General features: G+C 40.8%; 1 protein-coding gene across 3 annotated transcripts; it reads right to left on the reverse strand.

Annotated features, from left to right (window-relative positions):
• Nucleotides 1-10: 10 nt before the first annotated feature.
• On the reverse strand, nucleotides 11-20,555 carry sh2d3a (SH2 domain containing 3A). Of its 3 annotated transcripts, XM_080029779.1 has the most exons (19): nucleotides 20,416-20,555; nucleotides 20,121-20,212; nucleotides 19,883-20,000; nucleotides 17,495-17,553; nucleotides 16,495-16,625; nucleotides 11,452-11,491; nucleotides 11,214-11,330; nucleotides 10,902-11,045; nucleotides 9,866-10,146; nucleotides 9,672-9,757; nucleotides 6,187-6,306; nucleotides 3,812-3,969; nucleotides 3,504-3,689; nucleotides 2,941-3,102; nucleotides 2,462-2,577; nucleotides 1,987-2,158; nucleotides 1,773-1,884; nucleotides 1,185-1,370; nucleotides 11-683 (listed from the first exon to the last, which is right to left on the reverse strand). In XM_080029779.1, exons 2-19 carry the CDS (start codon nucleotides 20,208-20,210, stop codon nucleotides 496-498), a joined length of 2,466 nt encoding a protein of 821 aa, XP_079885905.1. In that variant the 5' UTR covers nucleotides 20,211-20,212; nucleotides 20,416-20,555; the 3' UTR covers nucleotides 11-495. The 3 variants fall into 3 exon arrangements, with proteins under 3 accessions (XP_079885905.1, XP_079885904.1, XP_079885906.1); XM_080029778.1 differs by having other exon boundaries at nucleotides 19,883-20,212; XM_080029780.1 differs by lacking the exons at nucleotides 16,495-16,625; nucleotides 17,495-17,553; nucleotides 19,883-20,000; nucleotides 20,121-20,212; nucleotides 20,416-20,555 and adding an exon at nucleotides 14,238-14,340.
• Between the last annotated feature and the right edge of the window lie 350 nt (nucleotides 20,556-20,905).

A 20,905-nucleotide genomic window follows, 5' to 3' on the forward strand; every position in this document is an offset into this window, starting at 1 on the left:
AAATACAACATTCAAAAAATAAACAAATGCATTTATTGCATTAGAAACACTGAAATGACAAAACACAAAATCCAGTGTGGTCCGGTACAGCAGCAGTTCATGCACAAAGGGAAATAACTCTGGTACATTGAAATCTCAAGTATCAAACAAGTGTTGATTGATTTAAAAAAAAGTACATTTGAAGAAGTAAACAGATTCTAGTTTTTGTTTTTAAAAAAGAAAAATCCAAGGCAGAAATTTTCACAGTAAAAAAAAAATCCCAGGGCCCACACACTCCAGATATAATTCATTCATTCATTAAAAGTTTTCACTGGACGAGTTTGACAGTCTCGCCTATCTAGAAAAGAAAATAAGTCTTCTTAATTGTCTGTGTGAACTCTGGGGTGAGACTGCAACGTGCTGATAAAACCATTTGACTTTCATCCCTCCCATTTTCCTCTGGTGAAGAAAGTGCCGATTTCACCTTTTGAATTGGTGAGCCAGGCCGTGTGAGGCTCAGGTCAGAGGTTGTTGTGGCGTGAGCTCCACGGGTTCCAGTTTATCTGAGAGGACACAGAGGATCTTGTCGAACTTGTCGTAGCGCTCCTCTCTGTCGGCCGACGCCCCAGAGTGACCCCAGAAAATCCTCAGGGCGAACTCTGTCCGGAAAGCCTCCAGCAGCACCGGGATCGGCTTCCAGCCTCCTGATCAAGCAGTGGCACGCACATTTCATCAGATACCACAAATGATGATCGTTTTCACAGTGCACGCCAATTTTTAAAGTATAATCGTTGATCATTTCTGCAAGAGCTAATTTTTTTACAAAGGCTCTCATGCAAGAAGAGCTCGTAAGAACAGATTTGTTCTCAAGTCCCACGTACACCCAGGTGTGTATAAAGTACTAACAAGCTATGCTTGAGTAAAAGTAAAGATATCTTACTGGAAAATGACTGGTAAAAGTTAAAGTCACTCTTGAAATTACAGTAGGCTACCGTCTCCTCCTCATGAAAAGGTGTCATTCACCATGTAAAAACGAGATAAGTTTGTTTAGCCTAGAGAATATGAACTAATCAGCCTTGAGCAAACCTCATAAAGTAAAAACAAGTAAGAGATTAAGGAAAAGACTACAGCCATGTTCTTGAATGAGGCCCATTGTGTGAATGAAGACATAAGCCATTAGTGTAGGTGCATGTGTGTGTGCTCACCTGTGAGTAGAGAGTGTGCGTGCTGCTGGTAGTCTTGTGCGTGCAGCGCGGCACTGCGAGCCGACTGGAGGACGTTGTAGAGGAGCTGACAGCCTCGCTCATCGTCCTCCACCGGGTCCTCACCCTCCATGGCCATCAGCAGAGGGACCAGGTGTGGCACGGCAATGGGACCCTGGACCACAGAATCTACAAAAACACCACATAAAAAAAACAAGATACACGCAAGGGTCAATGCAATACAATCACGACTCCAAAAGTATGTCAAAGTGCTATTTATACAGAACCTGTTTTAACAAGAGGAAGTGTGCTAATTTTACACACGAGACTATACTGTAAGTCACAAATTTCTTTTTATTTCATCACATGTTTAAGAAAGTTGAAAAAAACATTTGTGCCTATAGGAGCAGCTGAGTGAATTCTTCTAAATTTTCTGAGGTGATTTTTTTCCGCCATCACTTTTTTTTAAATCAGTTTGATTTGACATCAGAGACAATCGGAATGACTGTAGCTTCATTGCTTAATTTAACTTCAGCTAATGCCAGCACTAAAAGAATATACTCCGATAAACACCCCCCCCCCCCCCCTCACCGTCTCCGTCATTCAGCGAGTTCATGAAGGGCTTGAGTTTCTTCTCAAACAAAACTGCGCTCTCTGTGTGGTTCCTCCGCAGTGCTCGCCACGTCATCTCCAGTCGTATTATCTGCACACATGCGAAGGGAAAACAAATAAAGGGTATTGGAAAACTTCAACCAGCTTTTTAGTTTTATTCCAATAGAGTGTGTCTCTGTAATAGTTACATCACCTGAGGCATCTCCAGAGCCTTCATCACAGCTGAGAAGGAGAAGAGGTTGTGGGCGTGTTCTTTTAGGGCCTGAGCCAATGAGATTACTTTATGTAAGACGGTCGCCCTCTGGCTCACAGTGCCAGTGCAGCCCAGGATGTCCACTGCAATGCCAAGTGCTATTAGATGATGCCTAAAAAATGAAAACATTAATTGTTTAGAAGTGTGTGAAAGATGTCACTGTCAAATCAATTGTTAAGGTTTTTGTGCTTTCAGCAACACAAACAAAAATTGAGCAGTCACATCGGCAATAAGAGATGGATACCTTTAAACATGCACACATTACATTGTGGATATCTGCAGGCAGAGATACCATTTGAAAATGGTTTCCGTAATATGTGTGTGTGTGTGTGTACCAATTCTTTCTAATCCAATCTATTCATACATACATTTTTAAGTGTATAAAACCTAAAAAAAATTTATCGGCTACATTTACCTTTCTAACATATCCTGTCGTAACTGGTGTCCGTGTGGCAAAGTAACATGTTCCAGCCCTGATCCAACTCCCATAAGCCTCTTCTGCTCATCCGTCACCCCAAAGATGCGTGCTACCTGCAGAACCACAACAATGACAACATCAATGGCCGGTCAGGTTTTATATCCAGTTCACTGGGTGACTCAATTTGGCAGGAATTTGGTGTGTTGAGTTTACAGAAAAACACCATTTTATAGCCAGTCAGGATTAAACTACACTCACAAATATAAGAATATAAACCCTTTTCTAATTGGTAAATGTATCATGACTAAATAAATTAAACATGAACTTAAAACAGCTCCATAGGTTTTTGTGTTTGATTAAGAGCATGTCATAGATAGCAGGAGATAAGCCCACAACCTTGAAAAATTTTAAAACATAAAAAAATAAAGCATATATTATTGATCATAAGATCTACTTGTTAGATAGAGGGAAGCTACCTGGCAGTCAACACTGAGCATGTGCAGAGCGGTGTTGTTGGCGTTGGAGCGGTTGAAGAGCTCTTTGATTGTCAGCAGGACACCGGGATCCAGAGGGCGGTTGCTCTCGGGCAAGAGCAGCGACTCAAAGCGATCCAACTGGAAACAGGACTCTGTCTCCACCTGTGATGGTTTGGGAACGATATGAGTAAGTACAGAACTGACCCTCCGTGCTGTTAAATACTGTAGCTGTTCAAATGTTCAGCTTATTTGTTGTTCATTATTGAGGCCAATGATTGTATTCTAAAGCTGTAGACGGCTGTTACAAACTGATCCAATATCACTATGACACCTGCTGGCAAAAAATAATACAGTAATTCAGCCAGCACAGGTTAGAAACAACAAGCGGATACATAAATAGATTATCTCAAGAATGTGTCCGCTTCAACACAAGTTTTTTCTTAATTACTTTTTAATGCAACTATACACAACTTTGATAAAAACAAATGACAGTTCTGTCACTGATTACCCAACTCAAACACATTTGAAAACTTCAAACTTTAAAAAATATAATAATTACAAACCTGTGGCTTCTCAAAATGCCAGTCTTCCACTTTCTGAGGATCGTTGACAAACAGCAGCTCTGATGACGCTCCGCTCTTCTGTGCCTCCAGAAAACCAAAGGACGTCTCTGTGAGGCGGGCGCGGCTCTGCCACTTCTCCTCGGCACGCAGTCGGTCCACGTGACCTGTCCGCTGGGAATGTGGCACCTGAACACAACAGCAGGTGGACATTAACCCTCCATGGACTATTTACAGACAGCCTGTAAAGATCTTCCGCATTTCACCGACAATAGCAAGAGAAAGAGGGCACAAACTCCCATGCTCTTTACATGTACGACCAGCTCGCCGTAGTTAGAGGAGGGGTCAGGGTTCCGGCCTCTGGATGGGGGAGGGATGCCGTTAGGGAAAAGAGTGGAGATCCTGAGAGGTTTAGGAGGAGCTCTGGTGTGCAGCTGTCCATCGGAACCACGCAAAGTCACACCACCACCTGCAGTAACACAGGAGGGAGTTATGAGTGTGTGGGTGTCAATGGCAGACTCTATATTTGGAGAAGAAGCTGCTGCAACGGTGCATTCACAGACACAAGACAAGTCTCAGGAAGATTCCAGAGAAATAGTTTTAGTTTTAACTTTGTGGAAATGCCAATCTTTCACTATGAACAAATTTTAGGACTTTACAGAAAGAAAGTTGGAGAATGCCCGCTATGCGAGGGTTACTGAGAGTTTTACCATATTTGTAAATGTTTACATTTTTATCCTTTTTTTGTTTGCCCTCTCTTTCTTCACCTTCTCTCAGTCTGTGTTGGGCAGAAGGATGCATTAAGGGTTAGGTTAATTATGCCAGAACCAAAGCATACAGTACAGGCGTGTGTGACTGCAAAAAACACTGCATCTTGTGAAGGGATACCCCATGTTGTTATATACAGTGGAGGAAATAAGTATTTGATCCCTCACCGATTTTGTAAGTTTGCCCACTTACAAAGAAATTAGCGGTCTATAATTTTAAAGATAGGTTTATTTTAACAGTGATAGACAGAATATCAAAAAGAAAATCCAGAAAATCACATTAAAAAAAGTATATAAATTATTTTGCATTTCATTGAGTGAAATAAGTATTTGATCCCCTACCAACCATAAAGAATTCTGGCTCCCACAGATTAGTCCTCGTGCTTTAAAAAAATATTCCTAATCTCAACTAGTTTCCTGTATAAAACACACCTGTCTCAACTTGTTACCTGTATAAAAGAGACCTGTCCACAGAGTCAATAAATCAAACTCCAACATCTCCATCATGGGCAAGACCAAAGACTGAGCTGTCTAAAAAGACATCAGGGACAAGATTGTAAACCTGCACAAGGCCGGAACAGACTACAAGTTCATTGGCGACAAGCTGGGTGAGAAGGAGACAACTGTTGGTGCGATTATTTGAAAATGAAAGAAACACAAAATGACCATCAATCTCCCTCGGTCTGGGACCCCATGCAAGATCTCACCTTGTGGGGTATCAATGATCATGAGAAAGGTGAGGGATCAGCCCAGATCTACACAGGAGGAGTTTGTTTATGATCCCAAGGCAGCTGAGACCACAGTCACCAAGAAAACCATTGATAACACACTATGCCGTAATGGATTGAAATCCTGTAGTGCCCGTAAAGTCCCCTTGCTCAAGAAGGGACATGTACAGAACCGTCTGAAGTTTGCCAATGAACACCTGAACGACTCAGAGAATGCTTGGGAGAAAGTGATGTGGTCAGATTAGAACAAAATCAAGTTCTTTAGTATCATAGTGACTTGCCATGCTGGGAGGAAGAGGAATTCTGACTATGACCCCAAGAACACCATCCCCACAGTCAAGCATGGAGGTTAAAGCATTATGACAGGTGGACTTCATTGCATCGAGGGAACTATGGATGGGGCCATGTACCATGACATACTAGGTGACAACCTCTTTCTCTCAGCCAGGTCTGTAAAAATGGGTCATGGATGGGTCTTCGCAGCACGTCAATTACCCTAAAAATACAGCAAAGGCAACAAAGGAGTGGCTCAAGAAGAAGCACATTAAGGTCATGGAGTGGCCTAGCCAGTCTCCGGACCTTAATCCAATAGATCTGTGGAGGGAACTGAAGCTCAAGCGACTGCCTCGAAACCTTAAAGATTAGGAGAGGATCTGCAAAGAGGAGTGGTCCAAATATCCTCCTGAGATGTGTGCAAACCTGGTCATCAACTACAAGACATGTCTGACCTCTGTACTTGCCAACAAGGGTTTCTCCACTAAGTACTAAGCAATGTTTTGATAGGGGATCAAATACTTATTTCACTCAATGAAATGCAAAAATATTTCTATCTTTTTGTTATGTGATTTTCTGGATTTTCCTCTAGATATTATGTCTATCACTGTTAAAATAAACCTAGCATTAAAATGATAGACCGTTCATTTCATTGTAAGTGGGCAAAAAAAAATCAGTGAGGGATCAAATACTTATTTCCTCCACTGTACATTCATCTACCATTATACATAATATCCTAGTGCCAAGACGGCAAGTATTTCTTGGCCATGGTTTCTGACAAACGATTTATGAAAAATGGGCATTCTGCCTTAGGTGTATCTGTGAGTTATGAAAGAGCAGGGGATTTGTGCAGTTCAATATCTGTGCTGTTTTTATTTTCCAATCTGGCCATGAATAAAATGTGTGTGTGCTTGTCACCTGGATGGGAAGGCCGTGTGTGTCGTGGCTGTGGGCTCAGCAGGGGTTCGCTGCCTGTGCGGAACACTGGGGAGATGGGGGCAGGGCCTGTGTCCACCGACTGAGGCTTCTGTGGAACACCTGGACCACAGCAGGAAAGTGAAAGACAATCAACACAGCATGGTATGAATTATGACATTTTTGTATGTGTCTCAATTAGGGCTGTCAAACGATTAAAATTTTTAATCAGATTAATCACAGGATTCCGTGGATTAATCACGATTAATTCTACCATTCGAAATAGGCCCAAAAAATTACAATTTTTTCTGTATATTGTTATATGAATTGAAAGATAAAGGACAGAAGGTGAATATATACATTTAAATGTAGTTTTTATTCATTGAAAATCCAAATGATGGTGTAATTACTGCAAATAAATTATAATCAACTAAAACAACCAACTTAAATTTGGCTGTCTCTATTCAGCAAATATCTATAGCATAGGCTATAATGGCATGTATTGAGTGAATCCATGGTTTTAAATTCCTGAATACAACCTGATTGCAGTTTGTTTGTGTGTCTGTGTGTAGAAAAGGCCCCAAAGTTCATAAGTTAGTGTTTGATATTTTTTACAGTGTGTTAAGATGTGTTTTATTCAGTGTGGATAACTGTCAGTTAGCTGCCGTGACGTCAGTCGGCCGGAGAGTCTGTTTAGTAAGTTTCCTTTCTCTTCTCCCTCGGTCGGATGTGTGAGCGTTGCCGCAGTAATCGATCATTCCACATGTGAAACGTGTTTATTTGAGTTTATGGGAATCACCCGTGAGTGAGTAAGTAGCCTACATGCAGTCCCGATCGCTGTTATAAATTAGGCTATAGTTTATGCATGTTATTAACGGCCACGATTCGCGGGTCGCAACAGCTGTTGTAACGTCTCCTCACGAGTCACGAGCGGAGTTTAAGCCTGTGTTTCTTTTCCCGCGATCTATGCTGCTGTGTCTGTGAAAGAAGGAAAATAAAGAGCGGATAAACCCTACTCCTCCTCTCCTAGTCTCATGCTTATAGTCTGACGTGTTTGGCCATAAGTGCTGTTCTGGCCGACACCTCTGAAGTGAAACCTGTGATAGCAGATCAGCGCGGTACCGATACCTACATCCACCAGTTTCCTCCGCTACAGTGTGTGTGTGTGTGTGTGTGTGTGTGTGTGTGTGTGTGTGTTTGTGTGTAGACGACGTTGTTGTCACGTAGGCTACACACACCTCTGAAAACTGCAGACGTTTGTTTCTGGAGCAGAATGTTTCTCCTGTTGCTTCCGAGAGCAACTGCCAGCCGCGACACAGACGTGGCCGTTAGCAGCAGTTATAGGTCCGTGCATACCCGTCGCTATGGGCGGGCCATAGGGGGCCGGGCCCGCCCCCAGACATGCTTGTGCCCCCCCACTTGGGGCACAGATCTCTCTCAAAAAATTACTTTCATTTTTATTTTATACTATCATAGTAGCTAATTTTGTGTTGATAAATACTAATGTTGCATTCTTTATCATCAAAACATTTAAAATATAAATAAACAATGGTGTGATTTTGTTTGATTGATGGGAGTCTATCTGCACTGCAACCGCCTATCAGGGCCTTACTGAAAAGAAAGTAAGGCTATACGTAACTACGTCAATGTAGCCGCTCAACAGTTACCGCGCATTTTTGAAAGTGAAGCTGGATGAGTTTTCGCCGGCTTACTATTCCAGTTCATCATAATCGATATTCGGTAACGGTTGAAAAGCCCACCAACAGTCTCCTCTGCCAAATCGGATCGTCAAACTGTTGTCACTTTTCGAGCCGCATGACAATCCGACTACAATCCGAAATTATGGACTTGTTCAGCGCGGTGACACTTCTGATTGCGTGAAGCCACAGTTTTGCACTGTGGGAACTCTGCGCTCCTCCAGCCACGGCCATCGAGGCTGTGCCGGAGACCGACCCCGGACCGAACCCGGTCCAAGCAAGAGAAGACGCACAATTTACAAGAACCTACGCGGATTTGCAGTTGAGGAAACAGTTGGTCCGTCAGAAAGTGACATAGACGAAAAGACTGAGTTCAAGAGTATTTTACAGTGTTATTGATGCTGTGCAAGGAGAGATGGATGCGCGTTTTGGAGAGCGCAGTAGCGAGCTCATTGGCGTACTGGCTGCTTTGAACCCGGAGGCCGAAAGATATGTTGATGAGGAGGTTGAGCTCGGAGAAACGCCGCCTCCCGCTGTACTGATAGAAGGGACTGGAGAGAGCACAGCCCTGCCTCCACTCAAAGTAGGCTACCGTGTGTGTGTGTGTGTGTGTGTGTGTGTGTGTGTGTGTGTGTGTGTGTGTGTGTGTGTGTGTGTGTGTGTGTATCCCTCTGTTGACTGCTTTAAAATGCAATGTTTGAGATATGCGTCTGGTGTTAGGCTACATCTAATATGTTGAATAGTCAAGTGTTTTATGGATATTCATAACATTGCTTCTATGTAATGTATTGCTTTAAATTATGAATTATGAGGACTGATGTTGTAGGCTATAGGCTACCGCTGTTGGTTAGTTTAACGTGATGATTACGTGCTGCGCGAATAGAGTATAGGACTATTGAAAATATACGTACTGTAGGCTAATAATAATTGTGCCCCCCTATGCATTTCATATGCCCCCCTTAAGACTGAGGTCTGGCGACGGGTCTGGGTCCGTGGTTAGTAGTTTAAACATAGACTAGCGTGCTGCTATGTTTGGCTGTGCGCAGCTACTGATCCTGGGTCAGCCACAGCGTAAGAGTGACTGTAGTGTAGAGCGGGTGGGATGCACGGGGCGGATCATTCTGCACATGCGTTAAATGCGTTAAAAAAAATTAACGCATTAATTCCAGAAATTAATCACCCTGCGTTAACGCGTTAATTTTGACAGCCCTAGTCTCAATGCTTGGTTTTACTCTTCACTTTTGAAATACCTTCTTAAATCAATTCTGTAATATACAATGTATAGGTTGATCGTTCAGGAGAGGAGGCTGACCCCAACTGTCCACTGGCTGCATTCCAGTTATGGCTCTGTCACGGTTCAAATGATCACCATTGTCTATTGGAAGTCTTTTGGAAGCGCACTGTCTTCAAGCTGTCTGCTCAATAGATTCTACATATCCAAACATTTTTTAAATTGTTTCACTTATCTAAAACAAATCATTTGTATTGTATGTGATGCTTTGCAGCTAATTTATAATAAATGTGTGGCTGTACTTAACTTCTTCTGACCAGCTTGTTCTCCTATCATCATATTGTTTTTAAATATATATTTTCGTAAAGGCTAATGTGAGCTGGATTTACGAATAGAAAAAGAAAGAAGGAAAAAGAAAACACATAACTTGAATATGAATTACATTCCCCCTGTTCTGTAGAAGGACTGTACAGTAAAGGTGAAAGCAAGCCACTCTGTTTAGAGCTGCATCCAGTGGACATTAGGTGTAAACTGTAGGTTGCAGGTTTATGATAATGTACCAGTTCGTAGGTTGCTGTCAGATTGTGCAGACTGAAGTAAAGGCCTTCGTCCCACGTTCTCCAAGTTAGAAGGCTGACTTCCACTCCTGCCACACATAAAATAAACTTAATGAGCATATGTATTTGTGTACACACAGTATGTTCCAACACTATACATGTGTATGTACACTACATTTCAACAGACTTCCTCCCACCTCAGCAGTGGATTGACGAACTGCAGAGTCTCTGCGTGATGGGAGCTGAAGCTGCGTCTTTTGTCAGCTTCATTATGTTTTTTCCCCTCTGCACCTCTACTGCCGTGCTCCGCTTGTCGCTCGGTGATGACACGCAAAGGAAGGGTCCGCGTGATTGGGTGATAGATGATAGCACCCGAGGCCTGGGACACGGGAAGACGCCCGCCCACATAGAAGCGGATCAGAGCCGGGACACTGTCATAGCGATCTTCCTCAAACTGGAACAGCTCCCGGGAGTAGCCCTGTCACAGACATGCAGACACACACATATTATATCAAGAAGAGCCTTTAAGAGGGAACATCTCTCAGTAACAGATAGAGACGCAATGATCCACAGTTCCCATTTGAATCTGATACCTGGATTTGGATCAGTCTATTCCAGAATTTATTTTCTTATATATACACTGTATATATGTACTGTATATTTTTCTTTCTTAAAAATTATTAATTGCCATTTTGTAAATTAAATGCTTAAAATCTCTGTCCAAGTTTTTTACAAGGGGGTTAATACTGCAACTTAATTGTGTGTATTTTTGCAACGTACTGAGCAAAAGGATCAACGGCACATAAATAGATTATACTCCAGGTTTGATTTGACAGATTTCAATGTTTTTTTATTTTATTATAACTGCTGTGAAGCTGAGAACAGCTGCCAAGCTACAAATATTTTAGAGCAACCTACTGGGAGGGAGTGTTTGCCAGAAATCAATCTTTGTTTTATAATACTTCCCCTCACACAAGGTCAGAAGAACACAGTATCCGCACCTGATTGAGCTAAAACCTGCGCTCTGCTTTACTTGGCTCCATTTTTTCAAAATATAATAAATGTGTTGATTGGCTCAATAGGAAATTAGTCAAATTGTAAATTGCTTGTTCAGCTCAAATTGACATTTTGCCAGATGGGACCAGTGAATGTTTGGATTGGTTGATTAATGATTTTAACAATGAACTGATTATTCCCCCACTTGCCTCACATACACATAACACAGAGACAGACCTTTTTAGGACGTAGTGTCACTCGGATGATTTTAAAGTGCATGGGTCCGTCCTCCCAAAAGCAGCTCAAAACGTAGTCGCCCGGGGCAGAGCTCGAGTCTCGGACCAGGAAGTCTCCGTTCCTCTCAAACAGGGACTCTGCAGCCTGGAGACAAGTCGGCAGATTTAGTTTGGTCAGCTGGGCATGGAGTCACACTCTATATAACTTATAAGGTCAAATGTGAGTTGGCCATAGTGAAAAAGAGGATAAAGCAAGCATTAAGATGTTTTATTCAGTGCGAGTACAGCAGGAATAGTTTGGTCCATTGAGCACCTCTCTGGTCAGGGGCCCGTGGTACCATGCATGGCCCCTCGGGTCATTAGTGCCAAGCTTCAGCTCCTCCTCCAGCTCCTTCTTCAATGAGTCCATGTCTCTCCGACCACCAAACACCTACAACAGCCCAACAGGGACCATAGTTATACTCTGCGTGTTTTCTGTTCTCATATTTGGCTTGTGTCAGGGCATGAAGGAAAGAGTGAGAGAAGGAGAGGTCGTTTGCTTAACCTCTTACCTTCAGCTGGCTGAAGTATGCGCTGACACTTCTCCTCTTGCTGTAAAAAAACAGAGATAAGAGGTGATTTGGAGCTACTAGACTAAACCCCAGGGAGACACTTTTTTTCCATGTTTTTGCTTTGAACAGTACACGGGAGAAGGCCAATGCCAAGGTCTGCGTCTGTCATTAACGCCACACAAACTGACTGACTTTTAATAGCCTGCCTCTTTTTCCACCTTCCTTCCTTCCTCCCCAAGCCTCCACGTTCCTGCCTCTGTAAACACAAGGTTCACAGATGGACAGATTCACAACAGGGCGTGACTGTTTTACTACCGACCATCTCGTGCACTATTATCCATTCTAGTACATCTATATCTATGCATCGCTCAGTGTTTTAACGATGTGAAAAACATTGTGTGTTCAGGGATGTGCAAAGCAGTGTTGTGAAATGTTCTTGTTTGCTTCGACCCTGAATAAAACTAATGACATCCCCTGATGCACAATACACACACTTCTATGTATAGTAAGCTGCAAACCGAGGAATGACTAATTCTATCCAAAACAGTCCCACAATTAATCTTACTATCATAGAGCCTTTTCTGTTTTGTTGATTCAAAGTGATACTTATTTTGGAGGCCGTAGCTTGTCCTGCTGTTGAAATAAATTACTCAAATGTTGTTATCACACCAACAAGGCCGTACCAGGATTTTACAAATATTGATGTCATGAGCTGTATAGGCTTTCAACACCAAACCCCAGACATAAAAGAAAACTTCTGTAAACGTTTTGAGTAACCGATACATTTTCTGCAAGATATAGGTTATCCGGATATCACCATTGACCTATAATCTAAACTCAAACTAAGATCATTATTGGCTTACATTTTTTTATGTTCATTATAATTAGTGCCAAATAGAATTATTCTTTCAAGCAAACTTCAGAGTCCTTTCCATCCATGCCGCCAGAAATACATTTCTACTGAAGAAATATTGAATTTTTTATCATGTCTGAAAAGTCTCAAAGAAATGGATAATAATGTCCCAACACATGTAGGTCGTTATACAGCAGAATATAAAAACCTCCATTACTAAAACCCAAAATAACAAGAACGTGACCTCAGTGTCCTCACTGGTGCTGGCTGACCTTCTGCACCACCACACTGAGCTATTCCACAAAACTTAACTAAAAATTTTTAAATATTAAAAGCAGCTTAATGTCTCATGTTAGGTCCTATTTCTGACTTCAACTTAGGTTTGGGTTTATCCTTATTGACAAATCTGCCAATTACAAAAATAAATTAGAATAATGCCGCCATCACAAGTACCCAAAACACAATATTCATCTTCAAATTGCTTGTTTTGTCTTATTTATGTGATAGACTGAAAGCAGTTTACTACCACAGAAGACAAAGAAAAAAAGCAACGTTTCACAACTGGGCATATATTTGGCATTTCTTTCCTGAAAAAAAGTATGTTCAAATGAATATCAAATTAACTCGCTGTTGATCAACTGATCGATATAATAAGGACCCTTATTCTCTGAGGGCTTGCTAGAAAAGATTTGCTTTATGAACACGAAAAAATTAAGAAATAAAATTGTACTTTCTAAACAAAACTGACAAAAAAAAATGACAAAACAATCAACTTGGACAGTAAAATTGACAATTTAGGTCAGTTATCCCCTACGAGACAATCACTCACACGATTCTGTAAATAAAGTTTACCTAATAAGAAGTAAAGTCCACTCTAAATGAGATGAAAAGTTTAAGAAGCTCTAATTGTTTTCATATCGGAGCAGCCATGTGTTATGTCCTTCCTTGCTGCATGTGGATGGTTCAACAAGTTTGGAATTTACTGTGTGTCAATAAAAGACTAGATTTAGTTCCTCAGAAGGTAAAGGCACAAATGGATTTACAAGTCTTTACATGTTTACATGACTTATAATATTATTTCAAAATACAAGTTGGTTCAGTACCATGTGAATTGGCAACCCTTGAATTATTAGGCTAGACCTACTTTATAGTTACACTACAATATTACAAAATGGCAATCTCTTTAAAATAGTTCCAAACAAAACTCTAGATGTATCCTAAAGTACAATTTCTAAAAGGTCTACTGTGTCAGACTGAAGGTCTAGTCCTACCTAATAAAATGGCAACTGTTATGTTCAGAGTTAAAGCACACAGGACAGCAGAAGCACACATGCAGTTCACATAAATAAATCACAGTTTTAAGATTTGTTACGAGGTGAGAGGGTGACACATCCTGTCAGAGGGGCGTTGGCCCGGGCAGCACGACAGAAACACCTGTGCAATGCGCAACCTGACACCACATAAAGCCTTGTTTCAAACTATTTTATTCAGCTTCACTAACCAACTGCTCCTCACCTGTGTTATCTGGCACCTCAAAGTTATTAGCTGACGTTGCAGTTGTAGGCCTGCTTTTAATGTGAACATATTGAATTAGCCTACTTGAAACATGCAGCCTAGTCTCTTTATGAGTGCTTCAATATTGTGCAACAGGTAGTCTAGGCAGCAGTGTGCTGGCAATGCTGGGCTACAGGTAGCAGCAACACACTTTTTAACAAACTCTCGACATTATTTTCTTTTCTTTTTGTCTAAAATGAGAATATTTGAATAGCTCGATGTGTCAGAAATAGTCCTAAAAGCTCAGAAAGCCCCGAACATGTAAAGTTCAATCAACTGTCTGTCAAAAACTTGACCGAAAAAGCAAGTCTCGCGTTAATTTACGAAGTTATATCCACTTTTCAAAAACCGTTCTACTGACAGCGGCCAACGGTCCTACCTGACAGTCCGCTTCACAGCTTCCTCGTCCCGGACATGTTTTATTTTTTTTCTCCCACGTCCAAAGTAACACCACCTAATACCAGCTGTGGAGTTGTAGCGTTCAAGGCTTCTCCGCTGCGGTCCCTCCCAGCAGCCCCCTCCTTCTCCTCGCACTCCTCCCTGCAGTTTTTCGGACGAGTTCCCACAAGTTCTCCACCTCCTCCTCCCCGCCCCAGGCCCCGGTACTGAAACACTGCTTTCTAACACCGGCATTCCTCGGATACCGACATGAGCCGAGCCAACACACATCACCTGGCCGCAGTCAGGTTTATGGTAGGTGGAATGTCGGTAGGCCCAAAGAACACACGCAAAAATGTCTATTTGACTCGACTTTTTGTTACACAAACTGAACATATGCCTATTGCACAACAAGTGTTGTTCACACAGATTAGAAAAAGGTGTTGTGCAAAAGGCCATAAGAAGTCAGTCAGTCACTCACACACACACACACACACACACACACACACACACACACACACACACACGCACACACACGCACACACACACACACACACACACACAAACATTAAAAAAAACTAGGGTACATCTTTTGTCAATAATTGTAGGCCTATTTGTATGTTTAATAGCCTGCAGTTTCTAAAAGTTGTGATTTTTGTAACAGCGCATTGATATTTATGCCTACCTGATAAAAAATATTGTTTTACTTAGGCCTAGGCCTATCTCTTATAATATCTAGTCATGAGGATAATTTTTAATTTTATCTGCAGTGAAAAATAAAAATCATCTTGCACATGTCTGGGGCCTAAGTCCTGTAGTCAATCTTAAAGGTCCACTATGTAACTTTCACGCAACAATTTACATTATATATATTGCATATGGGTGAATGGTTAGCAATATATCTTTGACATCTTGACTTTTCCCGACTTTCTCTGTTGCCTAAAACTTGCCCTGCGTTCCAAATCGCATACTCTTTCTTTTTTCTATTCTACATACTACATCTGACCATAAAAACACTTTAGTTAAGATGAAGTAGGTATACACTTCAACGTTTCTGCGTGTACACTGCCCAAGGGTGTTATTCCGCTTTTTATAAACAGGAGAAGAAGAAGCTCAACTCCCTAGCCACAACAGGCAGTAGGTATTTCAACAACTAATCTGTTCTGAATCATAACGTTAGTCAATCTAAAATAAACCAAATGCAACAACACTTACCTCATCCATCATCATAACTGGTCATTGACACCATCTTGTGTATAGTTTTTTTTGGCCAGTGCTCGCAGTGCGCTGACATAGTGAAAACATGCATCGCTAGGTCATGTTATTCTTCCATATCACAGTTACACAGTACATAGCCTACTCAGTTGCTTTGTAAGCTGTACTGCATGCTTAAATAAGTGTGGTAAAGTTTAAAACTGTGGTGGTTTGTTGAGCTGCGGAATTATTTGATTTGACAAATAATCCAATTGTCCCAGCATCTAAATTCAAAGGATTTGCTTTTTTATAAGAAAAAGAGGAAAATCTCCTAGGACTTCTCCTTGTGCCTGATGAAAGGATGTGTGTTTGTTTTTTATTTATTTATTTTGTGTATAATGAAGAGGAGGCACCATCACAATCTAGTGACTAAAGGGAAACCAACTGTAGTGCGCCCCTTTTTCTTTATCTTCTTTTATGTCATAATAAATCAAATCTTTGTTATTATTGAAATAAGACTGGAATTGTGTTTCTTGAAAGACGAGTTGTTTTCTGATTTAGGTACTGTATGTCTCCAATTCAGAGCACAAACAACCCAAAACCCCACACTAAACATGTCTTTGTGTAATTTTGGTAAACTGGCCCTTTAATGCTGACACATTAGCTTGCATTTAACTGTCTTTCCAGTTAAAGGCGTAGACCTCAAGATGTACAACTTACACACACACACACACATGAACTGGCCATTGTCCCACAGTCCTGGGGGTGGGTGACCAAAATATCCCAAGGTGTTCCTTTTTTATGTTAGTCATCCAAAAGCTGCTTTGCATGCAATTAAGTTCAGTTAGATCATGACGTTATTTTATTGCCATCAAAACTTTTCATTCATATTATCTATTCAGTCGGTGTATATACAACAGTGCAACTACCTCCCATTACAAACACATATTATGAGGCGGTGGTTAAATATTAGCCACACATGGCTGTTTGACATGGAGAGAGTTGATCTCTCTCTCTTTCTCTCTTAAACATACACACACAACACACACTGGGGGTCAACTCACCTGCTTTTGCTGTCCTGGCAGCTCTCTGTCTCACTGATAGTGGAGCAGGAAGCAGAAAGTCTGTGTTTCTTATCAGCGCGTTGGAGGCGGGGCAGGACGCTATGACGAAACAGATCCTTCTTTGGCTTCACCTGCAGCAAATGGTTGAGACCCAAACAGAGTACTTAGGAATAGGGAGCTGCTGATCGCAATATTATTACTGCAACTGCTGCATGAAAATGTCCTTCACAGAAAAAAAATATATCTTATATTGTCTTAAAGTGTGGAGTTGTTAAAGGCGGAGTCAGTAATTCTGGAATACTCTTGCTGTCAAAATCAGTGAATATCTCCTCACAATCCGCTACTTTTTCTGTACTGTTTTTTCCAGTGCCCACACAGCACAGGTAGCGAATCGTAAAGAGATATTTACTGATTTTGACAACCAACATTCTCCAGAATTGCTGACTCCACCTTTAAAGGTCACATATTATGCTAAATGCACTTTTTAAATGTGTTCTAACATATCCATGGGTCCACAGTGTGTCTAGAGACTGCCAAAATATTTAAAAAAATAACACTCTCCTTTTCTCACAATCCCCCTTTCTGAAACCACCACCCCTCCCCCACCCAATATACTCCAGTCAGAATTTTCCCCTTTTCTGACCTCACAAACTGGAAAGCCAGAAGCTTCCACTGTGCAGCCCACACCCCTATTTCTTATTGGTCCACGGCCCTGACAGACAGAGGGCGAGGCGTATCTGGCTTCGCTTCCGGACAGGGGGCGGGGGCAGCGCAAAGATTGTATATTTACGAGGAGAGCTGCAGCTCTTTTTAAAAAATAGGCCATTGTGAGATTAGCTGAACTTCAGCATAGTACAATAAATTATCTGAAAGTTTTTTTCAGCAAACAATTAAAGAAAAACGTATTAGGGACCACTAAGACCATATAATATGGTGTATAATAGTACCAAAAAGTGTATAATATGGGAGCTTTAACTCCTGGCACATCATAGGTTCTCACCAGGTCCATAGACGATCCCAGGGAGTACGTTCGGCTCACCCTGCGCTTAACTTGCACACCTGAAAGGGCAAAAAAGACATTATAAAGGAATAGTTTGACATTTTGGAAAATATGCGTATATTTTGCTTTCTTGCAAAGAGGAACAAAAGAGATGACCCATGCCGCCTTCATGTCCATCTGTTAAATAAGAACCTGAAACAAACGAGATATAACGTGTTAATTAGTGAGCTTCAATGGTTCTGGTTCCTTTAACTGCCCTGCATGTATGTACTCACTGTATATTTAAATGTGTATGCAGATTTGATAGACGTTTTTTAACTTGTTGCATTTTAGTCCTTATTCTTTAGATTTTCACATTGAGCTTCTTTAACCCTTTCATGCATAGTGGTCACTACAGTGGACAGCTATTCAAATGCTGTTTTCTTGAATATGCATGGATGTAGATCGCCTAGTTGCATATCAGCCACTACAGTGGACTCTTGTGTGTCTTCCAATGCATTGCCAACCAGTGGCCAACCATTGTAAGAGCAGCCACAATTAGTCAAAACCAAGATGGCCGACAGGGAGCAGAAAAGTTGTGTAGCTCAGGAATATCCTGTAAATACTTCTAAAATAGGAGAGCCTGGCAGGTAAAAAAAAATATGGCAACATCAAGTAACATCTTAGGAGTCATATAGTTGTTAAAATTTGCAATTATTGATTTTCACATTGGGAGGAAATTATGTTTAATCACCTGTCCACTAAATTGGACATCATGCATCACGGACTTATACATACTACAATAAATACTATGACTGTAGATGTGTTGTGCTTGAAAAAGCTTACTTTGCTGTAACTTTTTGGTTTTAAATCAATTGATTTATGTTATTAGAATGCAACTTGAAGTATTTGTGTAAAAAAAAAAACTTTTTTTCCAGATTATCCCATTATGTGTAAAACAGTTGGTGTCACTATGATGCCAATTTTCATATTAAAATAGCTTTGATGAAGTGATGTACAAGTCAGTAGGCTGTACTGCTGAATTACATCTGAAAAAGATAAATTGGAGAACAAAGGAAAAAGTTATCCGTTTTAGAAAATTGATTGAAAAAATTATTCCACGCTTTTGCATTAGATTGAAGTTTTGGAATATGTTAATATATGTGAACAGGCATTGAAAATATATATAATTTTATAGTTTTCAGATAATATGTACTTTTTTTCAATGTTTTGTTCAATAAATAATGTTAAAGTTGAGAACTCAGAACGCATGGAGTCCACCTGAGTGGACATGTGTAAAACTCTCTGAAAAATGTGTGTTTTTAAAAAATTAAGTTATATTTTTTCTTTTCATGCCTAAAGAAGTATAAAATCACTTGAGAAAAAAATCCAGACTAAGGATATCATAATTAATGCTTGAAAGGGTTAAATTACACGGAGCTGGAACAAGCCAGTAAACACCGTAAAACATTTTTTAGTCTAATAGTTTGAAAAACCAGCTTGTACTTAGAGTATTAGTACACCGGGCATGAAGGATTTCAACAGATACTGCTCTCTGCTAGTTGAACAGGATGATTAAACGATAAGAGTTTATCTTTAGGATGGTTTAATCACACATTAAGAAACATGTCAACTTGAACACAACAACAATTTGAATAAACTATATATCCAAGACTAGCATGTAAATGGAATCTGCTGTAAATTAAACTAATTAAGAGCAACTGAAACAGTCTGCACTTAAACTTTAGGTGTAAGCTATGTGAGTCTGTTTGACACTGTGCACATTTAACACTTTTGATGTGTGCAGTAGGACTGGGTAATATTATGGTTGAAATTATAGACATTTTTCCATTATCAATATGGCTGCATATCTAAATTATTGAATGTATGTTCTAATTTGTAAACTGTTTAATTATAACTATTGCATGTTTGACTGTATTGAGATAACATCAGCATTTATCATAAAGAAGAAAGTTTAAATGTCAAAACAAGCATTTCTCTGGGGCTACTTTCTTGGGCACTGCTGTGCTTCGAGCTAAATGCTAACATCAGTATGCTAAAATGCCAATAATGACAATGTTAACATGCTGATGTCAAAGCAGGCCTAATGTGTTTAGTTTGATAATACGGGCTAAACGCAAAGCACAGCTGGGACTGATGGGACAATCATTGGTTTTTCACATATTTGGTCCATAAAAGTCCTGATACCAAAGATGATTACATGTCCTACTTTGAGGTTCATAAACGTCTGTGCCAGAGTTTTACTAAACTTTATAGGTTTTATATTCACCAAACTAGGATATGTTTCCACTTGATACAAATAGATTTTAGATTACATGTTTAAAGCAATTTGATTATTGCATTTTTGTGCAGCCCATGTGTGCCTATGTGTTTGCATGTGAGTGTCACCAGAGTGTGGGTCCAGCCTCTGTCGGTGTCGTGAAAGCTGATTGAGGATGGTTTCCCTGTGTGTTGCATCCTCTATCCCTGCATCCTTCAGTTCTACATCCGTTACATACAGCAAACCCTGGAGGAGTACACAAACAGGCCGGGTCAGAAATTCATGAAGAGGAATCAAGGATAGTGAAGCACAGAACACAAGGAAGAAGAGATACCGTATCAACAAACAGATGCAGTTCACACATACCTCCAGCCCATAATATTCCCTCTCTAGTGTCTTGGTGTACTGGGGCAGGCCGATCTGTCTCAGCCACCAGGCGATGGAGCGATTATTCATGTCTGAACAGCAAAGCCAGGGGAGATACTTATTACATACCAGCACAGATGCACATACACACACACATGCTTGTACATGTTTTTCCTGAGAAAAGTGCAAATAAAACAGCTTACTTTTAGGAAATCTGCCAAACAGACACAAGCAGACACAAGCAGACAGCCATTGTGTTGTTTACCTTGCAGCAGCTCCAGTATGTAACACCTACCTGTTTGCAGGGTCTACAGGGGCACTCTGGGATATCTCTCTTCCTCCTTGTATTATTTCTATATCATAATGCTTCTTTCTTTTTCTTACTTCCCCTCTGTTTCTTCCTTCCCTCTTTGCAGCTGGTCTCGTCTTAAGTTGTAACCTCATTGAGTGTGTGTGTCTCTCACTTTCTGTCTGTGTTAATAGTGGAAGCCCGCTCCCCCTCAAAACCCACAGGGTCACTCAAATAGCCAATCAGATCATACAGTGGGCACACAGAACCCCGCAGACAAGAGCAAATCACAGTACAGGAATTAGCATGAGCTCCCAGGAGGTGGAGAATGCAGGTTGAGGCATGTCATGACAGAGAAAGAGAGCGAGAGAGTTCAAAAAAGCAAGAAAGGGGATATGTAAAACTTTTGGGCAACTGTCAACATGTCAAGTCAGAGATAAGCATGCACCATGGACATATAAAGAAAGGCATGCACGCACACAGTAATGTGTCTGGC

This window comes from Ammodytes marinus, assembly GCF_949987685.1.
Source record: "Ammodytes marinus genome assembly, chromosome: 6".
In the NCBI taxonomy this organism is placed as follows: Eukaryota; Metazoa; Chordata; class Actinopteri; order Uranoscopiformes; family Ammodytidae; genus Ammodytes; species Ammodytes marinus.